The sequence below is a fragment of the Paralichthys olivaceus genome, chromosome 10 (genome assembly GCF_024713975.1).
Source record: "Paralichthys olivaceus isolate ysfri-2021 chromosome 10, ASM2471397v2, whole genome shotgun sequence".
Lineage (NCBI taxonomy): Eukaryota > Metazoa > Chordata > Actinopteri > Pleuronectiformes > Paralichthyidae > Paralichthys > Paralichthys olivaceus.
This window is the reverse complement of record NC_091102.1, coordinates 14,328,259-14,350,070: the sequence shown is the minus strand read 5'-3', so window position 1 is coordinate 14,350,070 and position 21,812 is coordinate 14,328,259. Positions and strand designations below refer to the sequence as shown.

Below are 21,812 nucleotides of genomic sequence, written 5' to 3'. Positions count from 1 at the left end.
AACATGAACACGCACAGGTTTCAGACAGAAACAGAGGCACACACACTGACTCACAGAGTGTTCAGTTAAATGTGTTAGATACTGTGTGTGTGCGTGACTCACCTTGTCAGGACCAAAGCGTGGTCGTAATGACGCAAAAACAAAACTGTTTAAGGTTCGGACTATGATGTGAATTGTGGATATAGGTTAAGGTTAGGGATAAGGTTTCCGCTAGATTTACCACAATTCATTTTGCTTCAGTGTGTGATTGTGTTAAAAAAAATCAGATGGGGTGGGTTCAGGTTTTCTCATTTCTCATTTTTCAACTATTTCATTGATTTCGGAGTCTCCACCATTATTACCTTCATTCACCTCACCTGAATGAGAGCAACACTTTCCGTTAAATTTAGATAAATAAATGTGCCCATTTTCCAGCCCATTCCCTGCGGTTACTTCTAAAGCACTTTAGGCCACATTAGAGTTTCATTCTGGTGAAGGTGGGAAAGCCTTTCCACCTGCATCAGACCACCAGGGGACAATAAAAGCCTCCATCCAAGCACAGAGTTACTAAGGGTGGAAAATATATTTGCATGGAGGATGATTAAAGTATCGCGATTTAAACCAGTGCAGATGATAAATATCTAATCAAACACCCTGCACCACATCTGCTTTATGGAGAAGGAGGTGACACAGACAGCATCAGATCTGATGTTTTAATGAAGGCGATGGAAAGCTCATGTATATGTCCTGCTCTAGATTCCAGCAATGCGTTGTTCCAGGTTTACCAACATTGATTGAAGTGTCCACCTGGCCGTGGGGAAGCTGGATGTGGTTCATGTCTATATCGCGGTGTTTCTGTTTCCAGTCTGCGCTGACATGCTAATCATGTGAGTTGTTTGGGCTGGAGGGAGTCTGTTACGCTGACTGTATCACATCTATATCCACTGGGGGACACACACTGGGGAATGTAGCCTCAGAAAGGAAGGAAGAGGGAGAGAGGCTCGCATGCATTCTGGGAAAAGTGCGTGCGTGTGTGTGTGTGTGTGCTAAAGCTCGGACACAGCAGACACGTGTCACCTCAGCTCCAGTGCCGTCAAGCTAAACTGACATAAACAGCCCCAGGCGGCCCTATCAGAGATGGACTTTACATAACGGCTGAGTCACTCACAATCTATTTTTATGGCTTTGAGGTGTGTGTGTGTGTGTGTGTGTGTGTGTGCCAGCGCTTGTATCTTTCTGAGAGACAATTTGAGTTTTAGGTCTTCAGAATGAGGACATATTTGTGATGTCAGGTCATCCTGACCAGGCTTCACCGCTCTGAGGTGCTGTTTGAAGGCTGGTACTCTGTTTTTCAGGTTAAGGTATGAATATGGGTTATGGTTGAGGGAGGGTACAAATATAGTGCTTTTTAAACTTGAGGTTGTCTTTATGAGGGAGTAGAGGTGATAGGGAGGGAGAGCAGAGGGATAAGGGGGATGACTTGCAACAGGATGCCCCAGACATGTAGTATAGATGGCAGTGAATGAGTCAGGAAGAGAAAATCCAGAAAAATAAAACTCAGTTTTGAATCCGGTTCTTTATCTGCCTCTGAAGATTCACAATTCTCTTTTCTGCTCAAGATAGTGCAGTTAATTAGGTGAAAAGGTAAAACAAAGACCTCAAGATAGTAAAGATGCAACAGCGATATAATCTAAACATCCAGCCATTATCTATGCAGCTTTTATTTTACGGTCGTTGGGGGAGCTGGAGCTTCCCAGCAGACATTGGGTGAGAGGCGTGGTACACACTGGACAGGTTGTAAAGGGAAAAGATTTTAATTAAATTCAGTTCCCTTCAGGAGAAACCACACAGCTACAAGGTTGGAATCTGGGTCTGTGCTGTATCCAAAATGTGGAAACTGACAATATTAATGATGTAACTTAATTTTACTGAGCTCTTGTATTTTAATTTTCACAAACCCCACCGCTTTTTAAAATAAATATGTCAAATTAAAATTGTGGGTCCTGTTTCCTGAGTTGTGAAGTCGTTCTGACTTTGATATGTTCAAGTGCTCTGAAGTTGGAATGAGGAAAAAAACATGGACGCTGTGAACAAAATGTGTTGTATTTATGTGTTTAAACAACACACCACACGTCGTCACCTCTTTCCAATATTTGCATGATAAGAAAGAGCAAAGAAAAAGGATTAGTTGTAGGCTACATGATTTAAAACCTGTGCATGTTAACCATGAAAAAGTCTGTATTGGCTAAAAACACATGGTGTTGGATGCTGGTGAGAGATGTGCAAAGTTTGTAAGTGACAAAATGTAATATTTGACAAATTGACTTTAGAAGCCGTTATTTAGAGTTGATACAAAATTATGTTAATTGGTTTATAAGCAATAACATCAGCAACTCGGGTACCAGCATTTTTGCTGGCTTTCCGAATTTTTATTCCAACTTGAGATGCCGGTCACGTCAATTTTCCACACTAATGCACAAAGTGACCAGATGTTCACTAGTCACATAAAGCATACTTTATTTCAGCACTATAAGAAGTAATGTGAGCTACAGCTCTATGAATTGGTAATATTGACCCTAGAAGAGCAACATTTTCCCAATGCTGTTTATACCACAGCCGCAATATTTAAATTTTATTGGGAATAAACAAATTGGAACCCCTTTCTGATAAAGCTCCATTTATAAGGTTTTATAAGCCAGAATTAATGGATTCATTAGCTGTTAATAAATTATTGAAACACTTTACTGATGGATTTTGGTCTACATGTGCTGCAGCCTTTTCCAGAAGATAAGTGGTCAAACAGACAACAGACTGAAGAGGGTGTCCTAATAAATTAAAGAGCTAAAAGTCAAGCTAAATGCCATGCTGGTGGAGAACTCTCTACAACCCGCCAACCCAAAATGTACTCATTACATTCTCCAGATAATACAAACAAGAGGGCAATTAAATTCCATCTTGAACAGTGTAAAATGTGAGAGTTTGTCTGATCTTAATTATTGTTAGAAAGATATTCACAGACCCAGTTGCAGAACAAAGGCTGTGTTCAGACTTCAGGGTAATAAGATTTAATATGTTTCTTAAACCAGATCTTTAGGAAAAGACTGTCTCCAATGATATTTGTAAGTGATCAGGATTTGTGTGTTAAAACATCACCAACCTATGGTTACGTATGTGTCAGTAACTATGTAGCTAAGTGGTCAGAAGACATACAGACTGTTACACATCTGAAGAGATTTCATTAGAATTGACAACTTTTGGTTTATTTGAAATTAGTTGGGCTGGACCAGTGTGAACACTTGTGTCATCAAAAAGCAATTTTCGTACACCAAAAAAATTGTCATACTTCTATAGCTGCTTTAGTGATTACTTGACAGAACATACAAATACACAACACTATATGTCTGTCCGTGGTAATAATAACAAAAATCTAATGTTTGTTGTGAAATTTAAAATTTGTTGTAATCAAATAATCAAAGCCAAAGAAGCATATGCGGTTTATAGTGTAACGAGAGAGATTATAGGCACTATTATAGTATTGTATGTTGTTTATGTGTGAGTCTACAATTCATAATGCACCTTTATTTATAAAAGAAGAAATTAACTTCATTAATGGATGGATTATACATAAAATAACAGCAGCGAAAATAGTGTATTATAGGTTCAGTGTGTGATCACTGATGAAGGGATTCTGCTGTAACACAGCTGAAGAAAAGATGGACCTGGTAAACACACCTGCTCAGGCGGATCTTTACCGAGGTCCAGAGATGAGGCCGACAGGAGGGAGGGACATTACTGTTATCGCCATGATCCACCTCAGTGTCTGCAGGTGTGGAGGCTTCATTTCTGCTAGTATACTCAGCAAGATTCCCCACTCACCACTCACAAGCAAATAACCACACAATTATTATTCAAGTTTCAACTGAGGGTGCGATGCATGCTTTTGTACCCCTGTGGAATCAGTCCTGAATGTACGGTATAAGAAGCGCTCTTAATACAACCATGTGAAAAGCAGAGTACCCTTCAGGGAGAAGCAGCGACTGGAAGTGTCATATATATTTCAATGTTGGTTAATTTTTTTAAAATATATTTTAAATAATGTAACATAAAAGCCATGTTCAATTACTTGTACCAGGAAGTATTAAGTCCTATGGAAATGTCCTTGAAAACACTGACCACCAGGGTCCCTGTTGTGTAGCTGAGTCCTGACCTCTGACTTTGGGCAAGAAAACCACTTTTATAAAGAGAAAATATATTGTTAATGTAGGAACAAATAAAATATGATTAAATGCTATTCTTAAAGCTGCCAGTCATGCATTCAATTTATGTTGTTAATTGTTATAGCTATATTTGTGTGTTTCAAAACTATATGAAGATTGCACAGCATTAAAGCACAAATACAAACATGAAAAATAGATAAATAAATTAATTAAAATTTTTATTTGAAATGTATAAATGATCTTGTTATAAAGTGACTAATAATGGAGGTTGACATAATGTGCATCATTTGCAGCTGGGACAAATATTTGAAGTTAAAATACATTAAAAAATGTGAATTATTCTCACACAGTATTTTATTATTTACTCAGCTCTGACTCCATTCAGCTTCTGGGCCTTGCTCCGTGACCTTAAACGTCACGTCCCAGCAACTCGAGTAGAAACTCTGACCTTTGCAGCTGCTTTTTAGTTTGATAACAGGAAACGTCTCTGGTCATGTCCTTATTCATGAAGGCAGGTATTATGTGGGACTTAGGAATTCATCAGCGATGATGGTCAAGCAGCTCTGTCCACTATGAATTATTTGTGAGAATGAACAGCGGGAGGCAAACACACACACTCATTCACACTCTGGCAGTATTTACACATTCTGAGGCCAGAATAGGTTAAAAAAAATCCTAACTCAGTCATAGCCAGCTTCAATAATTTACTTTTATCCCTATATTTTATGACTTCAGTCTCAATTCATCAAAGCGTATTCACTTTCAAGCTTTTGAAAGCAGCCACATCTGTCTTCATCCTACGGATTCACATCAAGTTTCACTCTGTTGTGTTCGTGGAATAAAAATACTCTATCACACATATGACCATAGAGATTGAGGTGAAACCAATCCAGTGTCACAGTCTGACGCACTACATTAAATCAAATGTGTATTTCTGTTCATGGAGTTAAACTGTGGACAATTATTTAAATTGTGGCTCAAATAATATTCAATCTAAGAAAATGTATAAAGAGAAAAATAATGAAGCAGTGTGAAGTGAGTTATTTTATGTTATGGTTACGCTATTAATTATTGATTGATTTGTTATGTGATTTGGGAAAAGAAAGGACCATCTTTTTATGTGATGTTATTTTTATGAAAAGGGGACCAGTTAATATCAGTACATTTAAGTATAAGTATAATGCACAATGTACAACAGGAAAGAAGTGCTGCACAATGTGTACATTGTATATTACAAAGAATGGGCACATTGCACAATTACATGATCTTGATCCCTATCTTAATATTGTACATTTTTGTATGGTGTTATTTCCATATTTTTATTTATACTTTTGGTCTTACTACATTTTCCCTTTCCACTGCAACTTCCTTGTGCCGCTGTGTCAATTGTGAATTTTCACTACGGAGGATCAATAAAGGTATCTTATCTTATGGTTTTGCAAAAATCATTTTAAGATGACTATGAAATGAAATAAACTAAGAAATTGGTCTTCAATATGTCTGTGATTGGAAGTCTTGTTTAATTAATTTTTCAGCTCACGCATGCTGCATAGAACATCACATCTGCCATAACACAGCTGGTACACTGCAATATTACAGTTTGAAGGAAAACATTTTCAATAAAGTTAAATTTTACTAATGGTCATGTACACACACTCTCTCTCTTTCCCACAAACACACGTGCACAGGAACACACACCTGTCTCTCATGCTGAGCCTCCTCTGCTCCACATTTTTTTTTCCTCATCTGTCATTCTAGAGCATGTCAGTGTTTAACCCCCTCCCACGCTGGCACTCACAAACGCACACTGCCTTTCTTTTTTTTAACAAACTGCACAAACATACACACTCACTCAAACACTGCTTTTTCCCACCTTAACACACACTTACACACACATACACAGACACACACAGGCAATCCAGGACAGTGGTTTAAACAGACAGACACCAGCAATAAGAGCAGGATCTTTTTCTGTTGGGGCTGATGAAGTTGGAACAACCTGGAACAGTAATTTACAGTGTGTGTGTGTGTGTGTGTGTGTGTGTGTGTGTGTGTGTGTTTGTGTGTGTGTGTGTGTCCGTGTGTGTGAGTGAGTAGTAACAGAGGTTGGCTGTATATCTACTCATAGCTGACAGGAATCATTTTGTAGTCTGGTCAAAGAGGGCATCTGCCATCCCACCAGACTCTCCTTTTTTCTGCAGGAGAGAGCACACAGCAATTTACCAGGCTGTGGGGTTTCTTCTTTGGGGTCTGCATCCAGCATTTAGGCTGCTTATGGATTTTTAAATACTTCAACATTGCGCCTGCAGCGCTAAATAAGAAGGTTTAGGAAAAAATAATCTTAAACTTTGATGAATTGTGTGGGGGATGCTTGGATGTTTAAATCCTCTGGTTATTTAGTGGTGTTCAGTGAAAAGGGGGTAATTTAACAGTGTGTGTTGCTGATACGTATTATCAATCAGCACCAAATCAGGTATGAGTCGTATTTCCCAACAGACCACCCTCATGTTACGTGAAGATGTGAATTTGTAATTTTTGTCATAGAGTGGTTCGGTGTGTGTCCTCGCCACGTTTCTGCTCCAGTGTCTTAAAAAAGCCTGAAAAAGCAACGTGTCCTTGGTGTGTCCTTCACATTATCTACTTTAGCGTGTGCACAGCTTCTTCATTTCCCCCTGTCTGGGGTTGCTGCAGATGAAAACAAATTACTTTGGATCTGTGAAAAGCGAGACTCATATCTCACATATGTTTACTATCTTCAATATCATTATGGGCCATGTGACAAAAAATGTAGGCACTGTGCAGGGGCCAATGTGCCTGCAATGTTGAGAGGTCCTTCATCAAACGTGTGGCCAGTGTGTGTGTGTGTGTGTGTGTGTGTGTGTGTGTGTGTGTGTGTGTGTGTGTGTGTGTGTGTGTGTGTGTGTGTGTGCGCGTGTGTGTGCGTGTGTGTGTGTGTGTGACATCTTCCTATAAACTAAGATTGGGCATAGCTTGTTGCAACAAGCTCACTGGATGTCAAGGGGAAATAAATGCGCTATGCGTAAAAGCATTAGCTGGGGTATTCACGATAAGGGGTCCAAAACATGGCACAAAACAGATTAAGGGGAAGACATGCAGGAGCCAATTGAGATAATCCCGTTATCTCGTTGGATGTAAAACGCCAATGTGGACGCATCCACAGAGACCAAGATGAACTGAATGTGAACTAACGCTGCAGATGTATACGGGAGGAGGTGGAGGAATTGTGGAGAGGAGGGTGGAGGGGGGCGCAAAACAATATTGGAAAACACTGTTGACCTTACGGGACACCCCCGCGCTGTTTACCGCAGTGTGACCGGCGGCCTTCGTGTAGCCTTTTAAATGAGAGCGCGCACACGCTCCATCCGCGCCGTCCGCACCAGTTCGATGTCCTCCTGATGACATTGTTTCACCTTAGAGTATTTCCCTGTGATTACAACAGCGGGTCTGTGATGCATAAGGTTGCATATTGATAGATGTTCGATATGAAGTTAAACAGAAATGAATTAGGGTCTCTGTTTGGGTTTAGGGTGCCGGGGTGCCGGGGGAGACGCACGCCGGTCATCACCTTTCTAAACCAGAGAGCATTTCACTTTACGCGCAATAGGATAGGAATGCGCGTGTGTACACACACACACACACACACACATACACTGCCACAGACAACCTACAAACACAACAAGAAGCAGCAGACAGAAAAAGCAGACTCACGGGATGACCCTGGGCTCCGCTGCGCGCCCCATCGCGAAATCCCCGTTATTCCCGTTTTTTTGAACGGAGTCCTCAGATGCCGTGGTCGCAGTCCACGTCTCTGCAAATGTACCAGAGGATCACATAGAGAATGAGGAGTATGGCGAAGATGAAGAGCGCGACGAGGATGGCCTTTGTCACCGGAGAGATGAGCGACTGCATGTCAGGAGCAGAGCCGGGCAGAAGCGGCGTGCAGAGGGGCTCCGTCCGTCCGTCCTCAGTCCGCTGTCTCCCTCGCTCTCCTCCGCTCCTCTCCTCCGCTCCGGTGGCAACTGTTGAGGACGGAGCCCGGGGCTTTGCCGTGCGCGAACTTACACATTTAGACCCAGACGCACATGCACACGCACTCCACGCAGTGAAGGTATCCTATATGGGCTGCCGGCGATCCAGGCGCGCAACGCGTGGAGGGGCTTCCCCGGCTAGAAGAGCGGCGCAGGAGTGAGTGGGCTGTCAGTCCACAGGTCCTCTCTCTGTCTCTGCCTGTCGCACATCAGAGGACACAGAGGCAGCAGTGAGGAAACAGTCGATCGCTGGATAACGTGATGAAATCCAGCAGGTGGAGGTTCAGATCAAAATCCGGCAGAGACGTCTCTGGACTCAAGAGAGGAGAGAAGTCCCAAATTGCGCGCCGAGCTGCTGCACTTGTCAGCAAACAGGTTGAATAGTATTCCTCACACTGGAGGGTGTGTGTGTGTGAGAGAGAGAGAGAGAGGGAGAGAGGGAAGGAGAGAGAGGCTATCATCTTATCACGACCCTCAACATGTTTATATACCTCCAACATATTGCCTGAATCCTTTTTTTAATAGTGTATTAGAATAAAATATAATCAAAATTATACATTTTAAATTTGTAATCAGTTATTTCAATGAACAACCCAAGATACATGTCTAAGAAAGGCCAAATACACCATGGTGAAATATACACCCTATCCCCTGACCCTAACTCCATGGTTTTGTATATACTCATATATTCTGACAATTTCAAAGGATCAATCTGTAAACTTTTCATGGACACCCTGACAGTGTGCCAGGGACCCCCAGGGGTCCACAGACCCTCATTTAAGAATGACTGAATGTGACCATTGAACCCTCTTGATGCTCCCATTAACCTATTTGTATTTTACACTCTTACTCTATTCAACTATTCTTTATAGCCTCAATAGTTCATGTTTTGTTGGGGCAGCTTTTCAAAAAGATGTCTTAATATATCAATCGATAATCATCACAATGTGTGTCAGATTATTTCTTTAACGTTCAAGACTAATTTTGGCTCCTGAAGGAAAATGTGTGGTTTTACAATCACTTGGTGTGTGTGTGTGTGTGTGTGTGTGTGTGTGTGTGTGTGTGTGTGTTGAAGCTTTATATTGCTATAGCTGAAATTTGTATTGTAATATTTTTTATATTGTTTTATTACCCAGCTTGAAGAGTTGATAATTTGAGATAGAATATAATAATAGTGATAGTAAAAGGCCTATTCCGTTAAAGTTGAGAGTAAATATCAGTCGGTGTTGAATCAAAGCGTTGAGCTTAGTTTGTAGATGTGAGTGTATGTGTTTGTTCTCTCTCAGCTCCTAAATGTGTTCAGCAGCTTTACTTCAGAGGCGCACTGCTCCCCGCACTAACCCCTCTCCACCGCTAGATGGCGACAAATAGAGACGTCCGTGCATCCATGTCAGTGATGGTGTGTGATTATCCCGCACACCATCGTTACACTGTGGTCTTCTTGCTCAACAACCATGACATCTGAGCGGGTGTAAGACGGACAGAAGGTAAGAAGAATCACTGCGGCCGGGACAGCTGACATTTCTCCTGTGCACCACCGGGACGCGCCGTATTGTTCGTCTCGGTAGCGAGCTGTAGCTAGTTAGCTTCACTAGCATTGTGGCCTGTGGAGCGGGGTGACTGAGGAAGCTAGCGCCGCTGAGAAGTTTGTGCGAACCGAAGTTGTGTTTCGTGTCATTCGTGGCGTTTGGCACGAGTTCGGGTTTATTCGCAAGTGCTGCGTGTGAGAGGACTCGTCTGCCACCGTAGAGGTGCGATGTCAACTGAATATTGCAGCTACAGGAGCTGCTCAATGTTTGCAGCTACGTGCTAGCGGCTAATTACCTAGCTTCATGCAGGCCGTAGATAGTTGTCGAGTACTTACATAGTAAAAGACTGTGCTTCCGGCCGTAGCCTTCAAAGTAAAGCGTCCTGTGAGCCATGTGTTGGGTAGTCAGTGGAAAATATAAAGCAGACATATTAAGTTGACATGGCGACATTTGCTGAGTGGAACTATGTTATAATTATGAGTCTCGACCTGAATAAAGACAACTGGAATCAGGTCTGAATTAGTTGTCAGGATATTGTATTTGCTCGGCTGACATGGTTTTAGATATATTCAGATAATTCCAGTACCATCTCGCAATAATAATCTAAGTTCGATCGTAATTGTGTTGATTTGTAGACGCTCCCATATTCGAAATGATAAGTGAGGTTTTTATTTTGAAGGAGCGCCTGCCCCTCTTCCTACCTCTCCGCAGCGGTTTTGTTGTGAACGTGATGAAGTTAGCAGCTCTGACAGGCGCAGCTAGCTAGCTAGCAGGCTAGCTGCCAGGCGAGAGACTTAACCCACTTAACCCGAGCGACACAGTGAGTGTGTTTACATATGGGTCGCAGCTGCGGTTGTCGGCGTGTGTGCGTTCACACCGGGACAGATAGTTGCGCTGACTCCCGGCTCAGCGTGGATTAGCTCCCGTTCAAAGCTCCACTCATTTCAAACGGTGACACAAGTGCTCGGTTAGCTTGTGTTACCGTTTTCACACCGAGCCTCTGCTGGTTCACTCAGGAGGTTGTTGAAGAGCAGCTACAAGTCAGTGTCATTGTTCAGTGTAAAATATACAAGTGGTTTTATATCTCCTCTCTCAGCGCTGCTAATATCCTGTTCTGTCATTTAAAAGCCACATTAAACGAGTCTATTTGACCTGGCTCGTTAATACATGAACTTACACAGCTATCAGCCATGACACTGTAAGCTAAATGGTTTTGTTATTGTTTTGATCAGTGCGGGGGAGCAGCTCTGCCAGTATTTTTGACTTACTACCTTTATAACAACTATTATCTCTCTCTCTCTCTCTCTCTCTCTCTCTCTCTCTCTCTCTCTCTCTCTCTCTCTCAGTCCAATGTCTGTTGATGAAACAGTGCCTCTTAGAAGTTGGTGTCAACTTTAACTGGTTCAGCTGTTGTCTGTGATCAAACCTTACAGAAAGAAATATGCAGTGTAAAGTAATAACACGTACTGTAATGCAACTTGAGGAAGTTTAAGTAACCTTCACAGAAGAAGGTCAAATAATGGTTTATAAAGATATGTTAAGTGTCAGCTTCCTCTACTTGTTATAATTTGTTTGTAATTTGGGGAATTTTAATCATGATATTCTGCTCTGTGTGAAATCATCACACGTTGGGCCACACCACGACAGATCTTAATGTAATCTGTCATGTAGTTACCTGTACATGGTTCTAATAAGTTGAGTTTATTCGTCCTCTAAGACAGGATTGTACATGAGAGATGGGTGCATGTGATGTTCATAGTTAAGATTGGTACAAGAAATAGACACCTACAAATTAAGCTGCTGATTTTGTTTTGATGTATGATTATAAAAACAGGCACATATTAAAGCATTTGTTATTATTATTAAAACTTCTTGCTGTCAAAAAATTAAAAGAAGAGGAAAATTTTCATGCTAAATTAGTCAAATGAGAAATCTTTGGAACCTATATTTCATATGTCTCTGATCCTAATTAAATCATTGAATTATCATAACAGTCAAAGGTGAATTGGAAAGTGAAAGTTTTATCATAGTTAGCTTATAATGTCATCAATACGACCAGAAAGTTTCATCACTGGTTTACCAGTTGTTGTTGAGATACATTATTGTTGTATCACAACTCTCAACGATGTTATTGAACAGTAGTTGGTGATCAGTGTGTCAGGCACATACAATTTACTAGTTTCATTGTGAAACATTACGTTTGTGACTGTGCGGCCCAGAATGTAATGGTTGCTGTCTGTATTGACCTGGACTTATGTTTCTCCACTCTGTTTACAACACAGACTAATGTGACAATATCATGTCTCTTTTTTGTAAGATGAACACTGATGACAAGTTGGATGGCATGCTGCTGAAGTGCAGCAGCGGAGGGATAGATGGAGGAGGGCGAATCGGTCTGGCCAGCGGAGGAGGACTGGTGGTGATGACCCTGGGTGAACGGTCACTGGCGAACCACCCTCTCTTGGCCGAGGACGACGATGATGATGAAGATGACGAGGAGGACTTGACCGGGACCTCGCTGGTCACTCACGACCTTGTCCCACCAGAGCAGCTGATGATGCAGGAGGAGATGACAAAGAATGGTGGTGTTGGCGGAGGAGAAGAGGAGGAGGGAGGAGGCGAGGTGGGAGTGCATTTCCCCCTAAAACTCACCAATAAGTTGCCATGCTTGCTTCATATGCCAGTGAGTCCATGCTGGTTTAAGAAGTAGTCCATGTATTGATGCAATTATTTGTCTGAATACTGTTCTCATGGTTCAGTGTGAAGTTGTTTCTATCATTCCCCGCCCTGTTTTTTACAGATGGTCAGTCATTATCCCTGAAAATGTATCTTAGGTATTAACACACGAAAACCATCCTTGTCCCAGTTAATAGTTGTCTTAATAATAGTCTTAAGTAATATAGAAAATATTTTCAGAAATTGATTTTTAACATTTCAGTTAATGACGTTTTCATTTATAGGTTTGAGTATCGTGTGGGTTTTTTCTAAGCGGGTGTTTAATACTTTACTTAATTTAACATTACTTTAGCTTTATTTGACAGGGACAGTTAATATTTACAACATTTCTGAAAATATGCCAGTTAGCCACAGAGGCTAATTTTCATCTGTAGTCCCTGGGCAGATAATGAGAGCACAGATGTTAAGAATAAAAGCATTAAAAAAACAAACCACTATAAAAGCAGTGAAAAATATATAGACATAAACAGGGCCTGCCTTGTTAAAATACACAGAAGGAACAGTACATGATAATTAACAAATAGCAAGACAACACAATGAGGTGTGAACACTTTGCACAGAGACATTGACAAGCAGAGCAGCTGCCAACCAGAGCTTCAGATAACACAAATACCATTTTAGTGTTTACAGTTTTGATTACTAATAAGCCAGGCTCTTAATGTGGAGGAGAAGGAAGGGTAGTTGGCAAAGTTTCTTATGTGCTGCTGCTCTTTTTAAAAGTATTAAAACATTAAGAAATCTACATAACTAAATCACTTAAATGAAACCCAACCCAACTACAATGATTTAACACTTAACATTTCCAGTGCTTAATACAGCAAAATATTTTTAGGTTGTTGTGTCAACTCGCATTTAAGGTAGCTAAGAGCTTACTGTGGGCTAATGTTACATGGTGCCACAACCTTGAGCGTTTGCTGCTACCATCGTTAGGTGTAATGTTAACTAGGCACGCGCAGTAATGTTTATGTTGCCTGTAAGCAGGGCAACTATTTCAGTACAGAGATCAGGCACTAAAATGAGGCAACGAAATCTGCATTTTGATTTGGTCTGTTAGGTACTGACCATTTACCAAACCTCTAATATATCAAGTAGAAACCCTGAGAAGGTTGACGGGTCAGTGACCAGAGTAAAAAAAAAAAATCAGTTGAGGAATCTGAAAACTCTCAGGCCAGTTGGCAGATGTATTCTCTCAGCATGTCTTTCTAGGACTAGTGGTTTTCCTCTGGTCTATTATCCCTCCAGCAGGGGTATATCCTTAGAGGATGCTTGAACCACATGACTGGCTGCTTAAGTTGTGAAGGAGCTGCTGCTAAATAGCGAGACCGCCTCACTTTGGTCGCTTGAGTGCTGGATGAGTGGGGGGGCTTTAGAGGAGGTCATGTATCTGACTTATTTATGGTTCTACATTAACAGATGAGCATCAAGCAGGAAGGGAAGCTGTCTGAACCAGCTGTCCAGATAAAGAAGGACAAGAAAGCAGCTAAGGACCTGCTGGTGTGTCCCAAGAAGAAGAAAAGGAAGCAGCATTCACCAGCAAAGGTGAAAGTCACAACACAACAGAAATTCAGGGTTTAAAACCTGTTTGTGAGCTTGAGAATGGAGGGACTGCTACATTCTCACAGAGACAGCTGAAAGATTGAAACAAATACCCGTGTTTGTCTTTGTTGTCATCGTAGATTCTCAGCATTAATGACGACGAATCATTGGGCATACAGAATCCCAAGTGTCACATCTGTGGTCACTGTAATGCTGCGTTCAGAACCAACTATCATCTACAGAGGCACGTCTTCATTCACACTGGTATGAATTACACAGTCATGTTTTTATGTTGCGGTTGGATTATTTTTCAATTATTGAAATGCTAAATCCTTTTAGCAGTGTTCAGTTTGTTGAGCCTACACAGAGGTTTCTGCATATGTATGTATTTTATTCAAACTCTAGGTGAAAAGCCATTTCAGTGCAGCCAGTGTGACATGCGCTTCATTCAGAAATATCTCCTCCAGAGACATGAGAAGATCCACACTGGTGAGTGAAGAATACAGTCAGTACTTACTAGGATTTTATTTATCATTTTAGTCTCTTCGAAGTGAGTCATCTGGCATTTCTCCATTTTTTTTGTCTTTTTTGTGTTTAGGTGAAAAGCCTTTTCGCTGTGATGAGTGTGGGATGAGATTCATCCAGAAGTATCACATGGAGCGACACAAGAGGACTCACAGTGGAGAGAAGCCCTACCAATGTGACTACTGTCACCAGGTGCGCTGCTTTTGTTTGCTTGTTACATAGAGAATGTGGAGGTATCAAGAAAGTTGAGTATGGTTGATAAATTAAGTACTGAAAAAAGCTATGTCGTCAAATTGGAGGATCAATTTAACAAATTAAAAATAACTAAGTTTCAATATTGGCTAAAGTAAAACCTGTTTCTCTAATAGGTGCAACAAAAAATGTAAATAAGTATAAACATTTAAATTCAAAATAACAATAATAACGATACAATAAGCTTTATTTATCACCTTGCACAGTTCTTTGAAAAAGGAAAGAATAAAGTAAACAATTAAAAGCAATTTTAAGAGCAAAAAACATTGACAACATTAGAGGAGAAATAAGAAATGAAAGGATTGTAAATAGTAAAAGAAGCAAAACATTTTTAAATAATGAAAATAGTCTTTAAGATCAGAACTAGGATAAAAATTCAGAGCCCAAGTCCAGAAAAGATGAATTAACTGCACAAACATTCAACACACACAATATATAAAAATATTCAGCAATTCACATATTAATTTGTCCTTTTAACATCTTCATCATTGTATATTTATATTGTGAATACACATTTTATTCTATTCTGTATATTTGTATTTAAGATAAGCAGACAAAACAGTCACCAAATAAACTGTGACTTGTGTGTCCTCCATCCACAGTACTTCTCCAGAACAGACCGGGTTTTAAAGCACAGGAGAATGTGTCACGAGAACAGAGAGAGAAAGAGCAACAAGGCTGCTGGAAAAGTCGGAGCTTCCCGTGAAGAAGATTCTTTAGGCCTCCCTGTGCTTGCCAAAGAGTGTTCACTGCCCAAGAAAAAGCGCCAGAAGTGTGCAGACAAGAGCTCAGGGGCTTCCTCCACTGTCCAGACGGAAGGTCACATCATCGCTGTTGTAGAAACGGAGGAGAAGGAGGAGCAGAGACAGAAAAAAATTGAAGATCTACCTCTCTATGCTGTGTCCTCCAAAGTCAAACACGAGTATGTGATTGCTGACTACTCAGTGGGGTTTCCTGAAGAAACGGCCAGCCACCACCAGGAAGAAGACGTGTCATCAGAGGAGACGACTCCTCCTAAGCTCGTTCTGAAGAAGGTCCCCAAGAGGAGTCTTAAACAGCCCAGTGAACAGACTCCTCCGTGTCTGTCCACGTTGTCCTCCTTTGAGGAAAATACCAAGGTCACACAGTATACTTTTGAAATCGTGGACAAACAAGGCCTGTTAGAAATAGAAAGCAACACTGAACTGGAGTCAGTGGAAACGCTTCAAGGTGGACCAGCGAAGCCAGCAGCCAGCAGCACAAACTACGACGACGCCATGCAGTTCCTCAAGAAGAAACGTTACCTTCAGGCTGCGATGGCCAACAACAGTCGGGATTATGGCCTGAACACAAGCAGCATCTCCTCCCAGCCGCCTGTTACTCAAACCGTGGTGTCAGCAGTCATTGACGAAACTGTCCCTGTCACCATTCTCGAGTCGCAGCCAACCAACGCAGAGATCAAGGCAGCTCACGACAAGAGCGTGCTGCCAGATGAGGTTCTCCAGACGCTGTTGGAGCATTACTCCAACAAAGCTAACGGGCAGTCAGACATTTCCTTTAGCGTAGCAGACACGGAGGTGACGTCAAGCATATCCATCAATTCCTCCGACGTATCGGACAGCAGCCCCGTTGAGAGTGTCGGAGCCTCCAGCGCCCAGGCTCCACCCGCTACCGAGAAGGTCAGCCTCCTCCAAGAATACTCCAAGTTTCTCCAACAAGCTCTGGAGAGGACCAGCCAGAACGACACCTACCTGACCAGCCAGAGCCTCAGCCTGGTCTCTGAAAGCCCCACGTTAGCCGGACAGCCTCTATTCTCCACAGAGAAACAGTTTCCTTCCCCCAGCAGGTTCAAATCAGGGATGAGCTCCCCACTGAGGTCCACTTTAGACAAACCTCACTTTGGATTACTGGTCGGGGACACCCAGCACTCGTTTTCATTTTCAGGTGATGAAACCACCCCTCCCTCCGCAGTGTCCCCCGCTGAGGAGGACTTTCTGGAGCAGGTCTCGCCCACTAAAAAGACAGAGTCCTCACCGGGAATACTGCAGACGTTTCAGATAAGCTCCTTCGATCAGAACTTCAAAACTCACTTCCAGACATCGAGATCTGGAGCCTCCTCACAGTTTACTGTAACCAATGGACAAGTAAGTCTCCGGGGACACAGCACGGACTTCACAGAGTTCCCCTTAGTAAGAGTCACTGAGACCAGATCTCAAATGAACTCCTCCCCAGACGTTTCATCCAGTGAAACCTTTGGCTGAAGGGACGGGGGGGGGGGTCGTCGTCATTCATTTCTGTCAATAATTTCGGCTGCACTTTATCTCATGTCTCCTGTTTTGCCAAAACAAGTCCTGTTGTAAACGAGTGCTCTTTCTCAAAGCATTTTATCAGAAAACGTATTCATAATCATTTTTTTTGGTAATTTCAACCTTAACTGAATGGAAGTACTGACAATGAATTAATCACAAGCATTTCCCCTTTAAAAAAGTGACTTCTAATCATTTGTGGGTATAGTTCTCGCTCCAGAATGTACAGATAAGGTGACCAAAGTGTAAAGAGTGAGGAAATAATATAACAATAGCAAATTATTCTCTCATACCTTTGCCATAGAGTTTATTTTGAATGTTTTTATTTGTCAATCAGTTTGCCTTTGCGCAAAAGATGATCAAATCAATTTTGCTGCTTAATGCAATATTTCCACTATTTAAAATGTAGGCCCTATTTAAGTATGCCTTTCTGCTCTTTCTGTAGCTACCTCCCCCGAGCTGTGAATGTGGTTAAATCTAAGTTCACTATGACGCCAGGGCCTCACTGGATGCGTGAGCGTTGCGTGCATGTTGCAGTTTGTCTTGCTTCTCATTTGTGCGCCTGTTTCATCAGATAAGAGCAGCCACACTTGTCTGTGCTGTTCTTTTAGAGATTTTGGGTCTCACCAGTTTTCTCTACCGCACTTGGTTCACAGCAAAATAGAAAGTGAAAATGATCTTTCACCACAGTTTCAATGTTTAACTGTTGAATATGTCGCAAGCAGATATTTGCAAAACTGTACCTGTTCCAAGGTAAAAGCATTTATTGTTATTATAGGACCAGGTCCACAACTTCCCTACTGTAGACTCCTGGCATTTAGTTGAGCACATAGCCTATATATTATTAATATATATATATACACACACACAAAACAAACACCTGTGTGAACATCAGAAGCGAGCGAAACGCAGCCGATCAGTGATGCATCTGTCGCACACTGCACACGCACTTAGTGTGGCCCAGGCTTGGGAACTCCTGTTTAACTGCTCATTAAAATGAAACCATCATCAGAGATTATTGACTATATGTCTTTTTAAACTCGCCTGTGTTTCTACACAATGCGTGTAAATATTGAAGTGACAGTGTTTGTCAGATCTGATGCTCATTCACAGATGGGACCTAATTTGGTTTATGTGATGTCCCAAAAAAATAGAAATTCTCAGTCATGAATTGTTTAACATTCATGGCTGAATTTCTAGGCAGTGACTTACAAATATAAGTCCAGTGCAGTATGAACTGTGCAATATAAAAAAGACTGGGCTGAATTAGATCTGAAAGATTGTATTTCCCCCCCAAAAAGCTGCACGCATGTAATGACTGCAGGATAATTCTTCTTTTCTCTTGGTTTAAGGGAGTAGTTGTGAAATCAGGATTGTGCTTAATGTTTGCACAACTTGCACATTCTTCACTACAAGGGATGGAGTACTTATTTCACAGTGGATGAGTTGCATTATACCTTTATTTAAAAAGGCAAAACCTGAGATTTCTAACATCAACCACTTATAGTGAAAGCCCCTGTGTCAGATTTACATTATGATCATCTTTGCTTTAGTGACTTAGCTGCAGTTTGATTTCTTGTTCTTATCAGAGCTTGCACAGGTTTCTGGGGAACAAAACAACCACGACGAGAACCCTTTCTTTTCATTGAAGGTCAAAGGAAACAAGGTTATTGGTTTTCCAGTTTCATCAGTTTTGTATTCGTGCCTTTCTTTCTTTTTCTTTTCGCATTCTTTTACATGCATTTCTCTCCCGATGTTCTAAAGTTACTAATTCAACTTGCACAATAACAACACACATAAGCTACATCAACCTGTTCAGTCTGTGATACGTTGAGATGTGGGAGCTTTGTCTCATTTTGCCCATCATAGACTTTAAGCAAGAAATAGCACAGAGTCAAACCATTATCCGTAGTCAGAAGGAATATGCATTCTCATGTACCATGCTTCGGTTTGTCCATATGAGTTATGTTATAGATAGATATTCGTAGTTTTGATAATAAGCTCATAAGCCACGTCTGTCTATAGGCCTTGTTTTAAATATGGTTGAGTGAGGTCTCTTCTGTACTTTATCGCACTGTTGACTGTATTCCATGTGTACATGTTTGTGTAACGTCTTAGGTGCTATTGTGTTGATCACTGTACCATCCAAATTTAAGTTCACTCCCTTTCCCCTCGAGCTCCCTCTTGTTAACATTTCTGCTGACAATCAGGGACAGACATACGACAGACATAGACGCCGATTCTGTGGGTGATCCGGGCCACGTGTGCCAGTGTTCAGTTAAATTGGCATTGATTTAATACTAAACGTAGGACTGATTAACAAACAAGCAAGGACAGGCTACCCTACAAAAATGCAACGATACATCCCACCCCCTCCCATTGGCTCCCTCGACAAAGCTACGCCTCCAAAACAAATGAACGTGCACTGACTGACAACTGCTAGAATCCGACTTTTTCGCGACTTGCTCGCTAACTTCCGCCTATCGTCTCTGCTTAAGCTGTGTGTCTCCGACTGAAGACTCCAGTCATGCGCAATCAGAGCACAGGCAGGGTGCACACATGCACGCAGGTTGGGTAGTGACAGACAGGTGCACTGGCGAATCATTTCATTCATCCAAATTAAATGATTGGTTTTGTTTAACACAGTTCTGTGAGGGCCACAGACACCAGCTCTTCGTGATCAGGATTTCAACAACTAGAAAGAAAAGTGTTTCAGGAACAACTGACCCAACTCTCCCTTTAAACTTCACGGATGGTGCAACAACTGGAGGGAGCACCCGTCTGCGATTGCTTGCTTCTCTGTCAGTGTCCTGCTCGAAACCCTAATCACCAACCTTTTTCCAAAACCACAATTCATGTCAGCTATGGTTTTTTCATTAGCTGTGTTTTAGGACGTGGGGGTCGGGTCGGCGCATTTAACTGTTTCGAGCATCCACTGGCTGCAACATAAATTGACGCCTATGCAGAAAAGCACCCGCATTAATCCCGAGATACTTTATTATTGAACATTCCCTCTAGAATGTGTAGACAATATTCTGCTGTAAATACATTGTATATTTTTACGTTCTGAGAAGTACTGTTAGATCTCTGTGTCGGTCGCGAGACAAGGCTCATGCAAGCGACACTTTTTGTCAGCGAGAGGCACATTTATTCGTTTTCAGCATTCAAACTGCGTGTTCCTGAGGTTTGTGTGTAAACAATGTTAGTAGAAGAAAATTGACACTTTTACGGTTTTATTGGTGATAAAATTGTTTGGGAAGTTAATGCAGTTGATTGTGCATTATGATGTTTTTTTTACTGTACACACCTGTATGTAGAAAAGCACCCTGAATGGAATACTCCACCTAAAATCAGCATTTTAGTATTCAACCTCAGCAGCTGTGAGCAGCTTATGTTAGTTCAAGTAGATTTTGGGTGGAATATTACGCAAAAAATTCTCTCTCAGTGGGTGAAAAATTCCTTTACCTCCCCGTTTCACTGAAAGCAATTTTTAAAAGCACATTGCAGATGATTAATTCTGTTTTGGGAAATTGTAAAAAAATGTTAAAATGTTCATTTTGAATTCAGTTTAAAAAAAACAGTTGACTGTGATTCATGACAGTAACCTGGCCATAAGTGTCCTTGTATAAAGCTAGAGAAAAAAAGTTTGTCTAAAAAGGAAAAAAGATCTGAAGTATGAATTTTTTGATAAAAAGTATTTTTGAAACACGTCATCTATTGCTCCCCTCGTTTTCTCTCCGTTGAAGTCCTTTGTGTCAAGATGTTTCAAACAGGATGGAGCGTGAACCTGAACAGACGTTTTCCTACTTTTAACAAACTCTGACGAGGAAGCCTCAAGTTAGACAGTGAGGTTTTTTTGCATGGTCTCTAACTTGTCGGGTCGAGTGAACTTGTTTTGTTTTTTTATAATGTGCAGCTTTAATTGTAACTGGTAAATTTCAGTCAAGTAACCCCATATGATTAGATCTTTTTGCAATATGTTATGATTTGTAAACAATCAGATTAAATTGTTGTTTTGATTGTTGTGTGTCATGTCCTTATAAATAAAAATGATTCACACCATGAGCTTGGGTTGTTTGAGATGAAGAGGTCTTTCAGCTGCTGGGGCCACGCGTAAAATAATGTGTTGATTTCACTTGTCATAAGTCTGAAGTTAAAAAGTAATTGAGCAAAGAGCATTTCCTTTTTGTTGTTGTATAGATTGTATTCAAACTATTATAGATCTTGAATGGACTGTATTTATGTAGTGCATATTCAGGTTACACTCACTCAGTCATACAGCACTTCTAAACGCAGCACACTTCATTTAATTTATTCAAGACCATGATCACATGTATGAGCACAAACAGAACACACAAACAAAACAATGGCACGGTTGAACAAATGTTTCTTTAACAAAGGAAGGACGTTCAAGCATCAAGTGTACAAATAACTTGGTTTTTGTGATTGTAATAAAATAATTCATTCAAATACTGATGGGCTGTTAGATAATACTGAAGCAAAATACTATAACTCATAATTCTTACATTTAATTAAAATGTGATGTGCATCTCCCAGACAGTTGTCTTTACCAGGGTTACAGATCTTCTGGTTTCTGTTCAGCCCTTTATAACTTCACATAACCATCGGTATTCTGGTGTCATTCACTCTAAAATTACAGATTGCCTGCCTCTACTTTAGGTTTTTCTCATAATCTGCACTCTT

At 41.1% G+C, this 21,812-nt stretch overlaps 2 protein-coding genes across 8 annotated transcripts in view; one reads left to right on the top strand and one right to left on the bottom strand.

The window, feature by feature from the left end:
- The window catches only part of LOC109631049 (polyprenol dehydrogenase), a 44,207-nt gene extending 35,571 nt beyond the window's left edge, over window positions 1-8,636 (bottom strand). For both annotated transcript variants that reach the window (XM_020089615.2, XM_069533536.1), the window contains exon 1: window positions 7,926-8,636. The gene's annotated coding sequence lies outside the window, so the exon portion shown is untranslated. The remainder of the gene's footprint in view (window positions 1-7,925) is intronic.
- Window positions 8,637-9,580: 944 nt separating this feature from the next.
- Window positions 9,581-21,173, top strand: znf148 (zinc finger protein 148). Of its 6 annotated transcripts, none has more exons than XM_020090181.2 (7): window positions 9,581-9,732; window positions 12,092-12,397; window positions 13,924-14,049; window positions 14,187-14,310; window positions 14,452-14,535; window positions 14,645-14,763; window positions 15,426-21,173. In XM_020090181.2, exons 2-7 carry the CDS (start codon window positions 12,092-12,094, stop codon window positions 17,061-17,063), a joined length of 2,397 nt encoding a protein of 798 aa, XP_019945740.1. In that variant the 5' UTR covers window positions 9,581-9,732; the 3' UTR covers window positions 17,064-21,173. The 6 variants fall into 6 exon arrangements, with proteins under 6 accessions (XP_019945740.1, XP_019945739.1, XP_069389630.1 ...); XM_020090180.2 differs by having other exon boundaries at window positions 12,092-12,457; XM_069533529.1 differs by lacking the exon at window positions 9,581-9,732 and adding an exon at window positions 10,470-10,594.
- Window positions 21,174-21,812: the final 639 nt, after the last annotated feature.

What these genes read in the sequence shown, in the direction of transcription:
- znf148 (XM_020090180.2), top strand. Translation starts at nt 12,092, where the DNA reads ATGAACACTGATGACAAGTTGGATGGCATGCTGCTGAAGTGCAGCAGC. An exon ending in CATGCTTGCTTCATATGCCA is followed by an intron (nt 12,458 to 13,923) that starts GTGAGTCCATGC and finishes CTACATTAACAG; the next exon opens with ATGAGCATCAAGCAGGAAGG. An exon ending in AATGTGACTACTGTCACCAG is followed by an intron (nt 14,764 to 15,425) that starts GTGCGCTGCTTT and finishes CTCCATCCACAG; the next exon opens with TACTTCTCCAGAACAGACCG.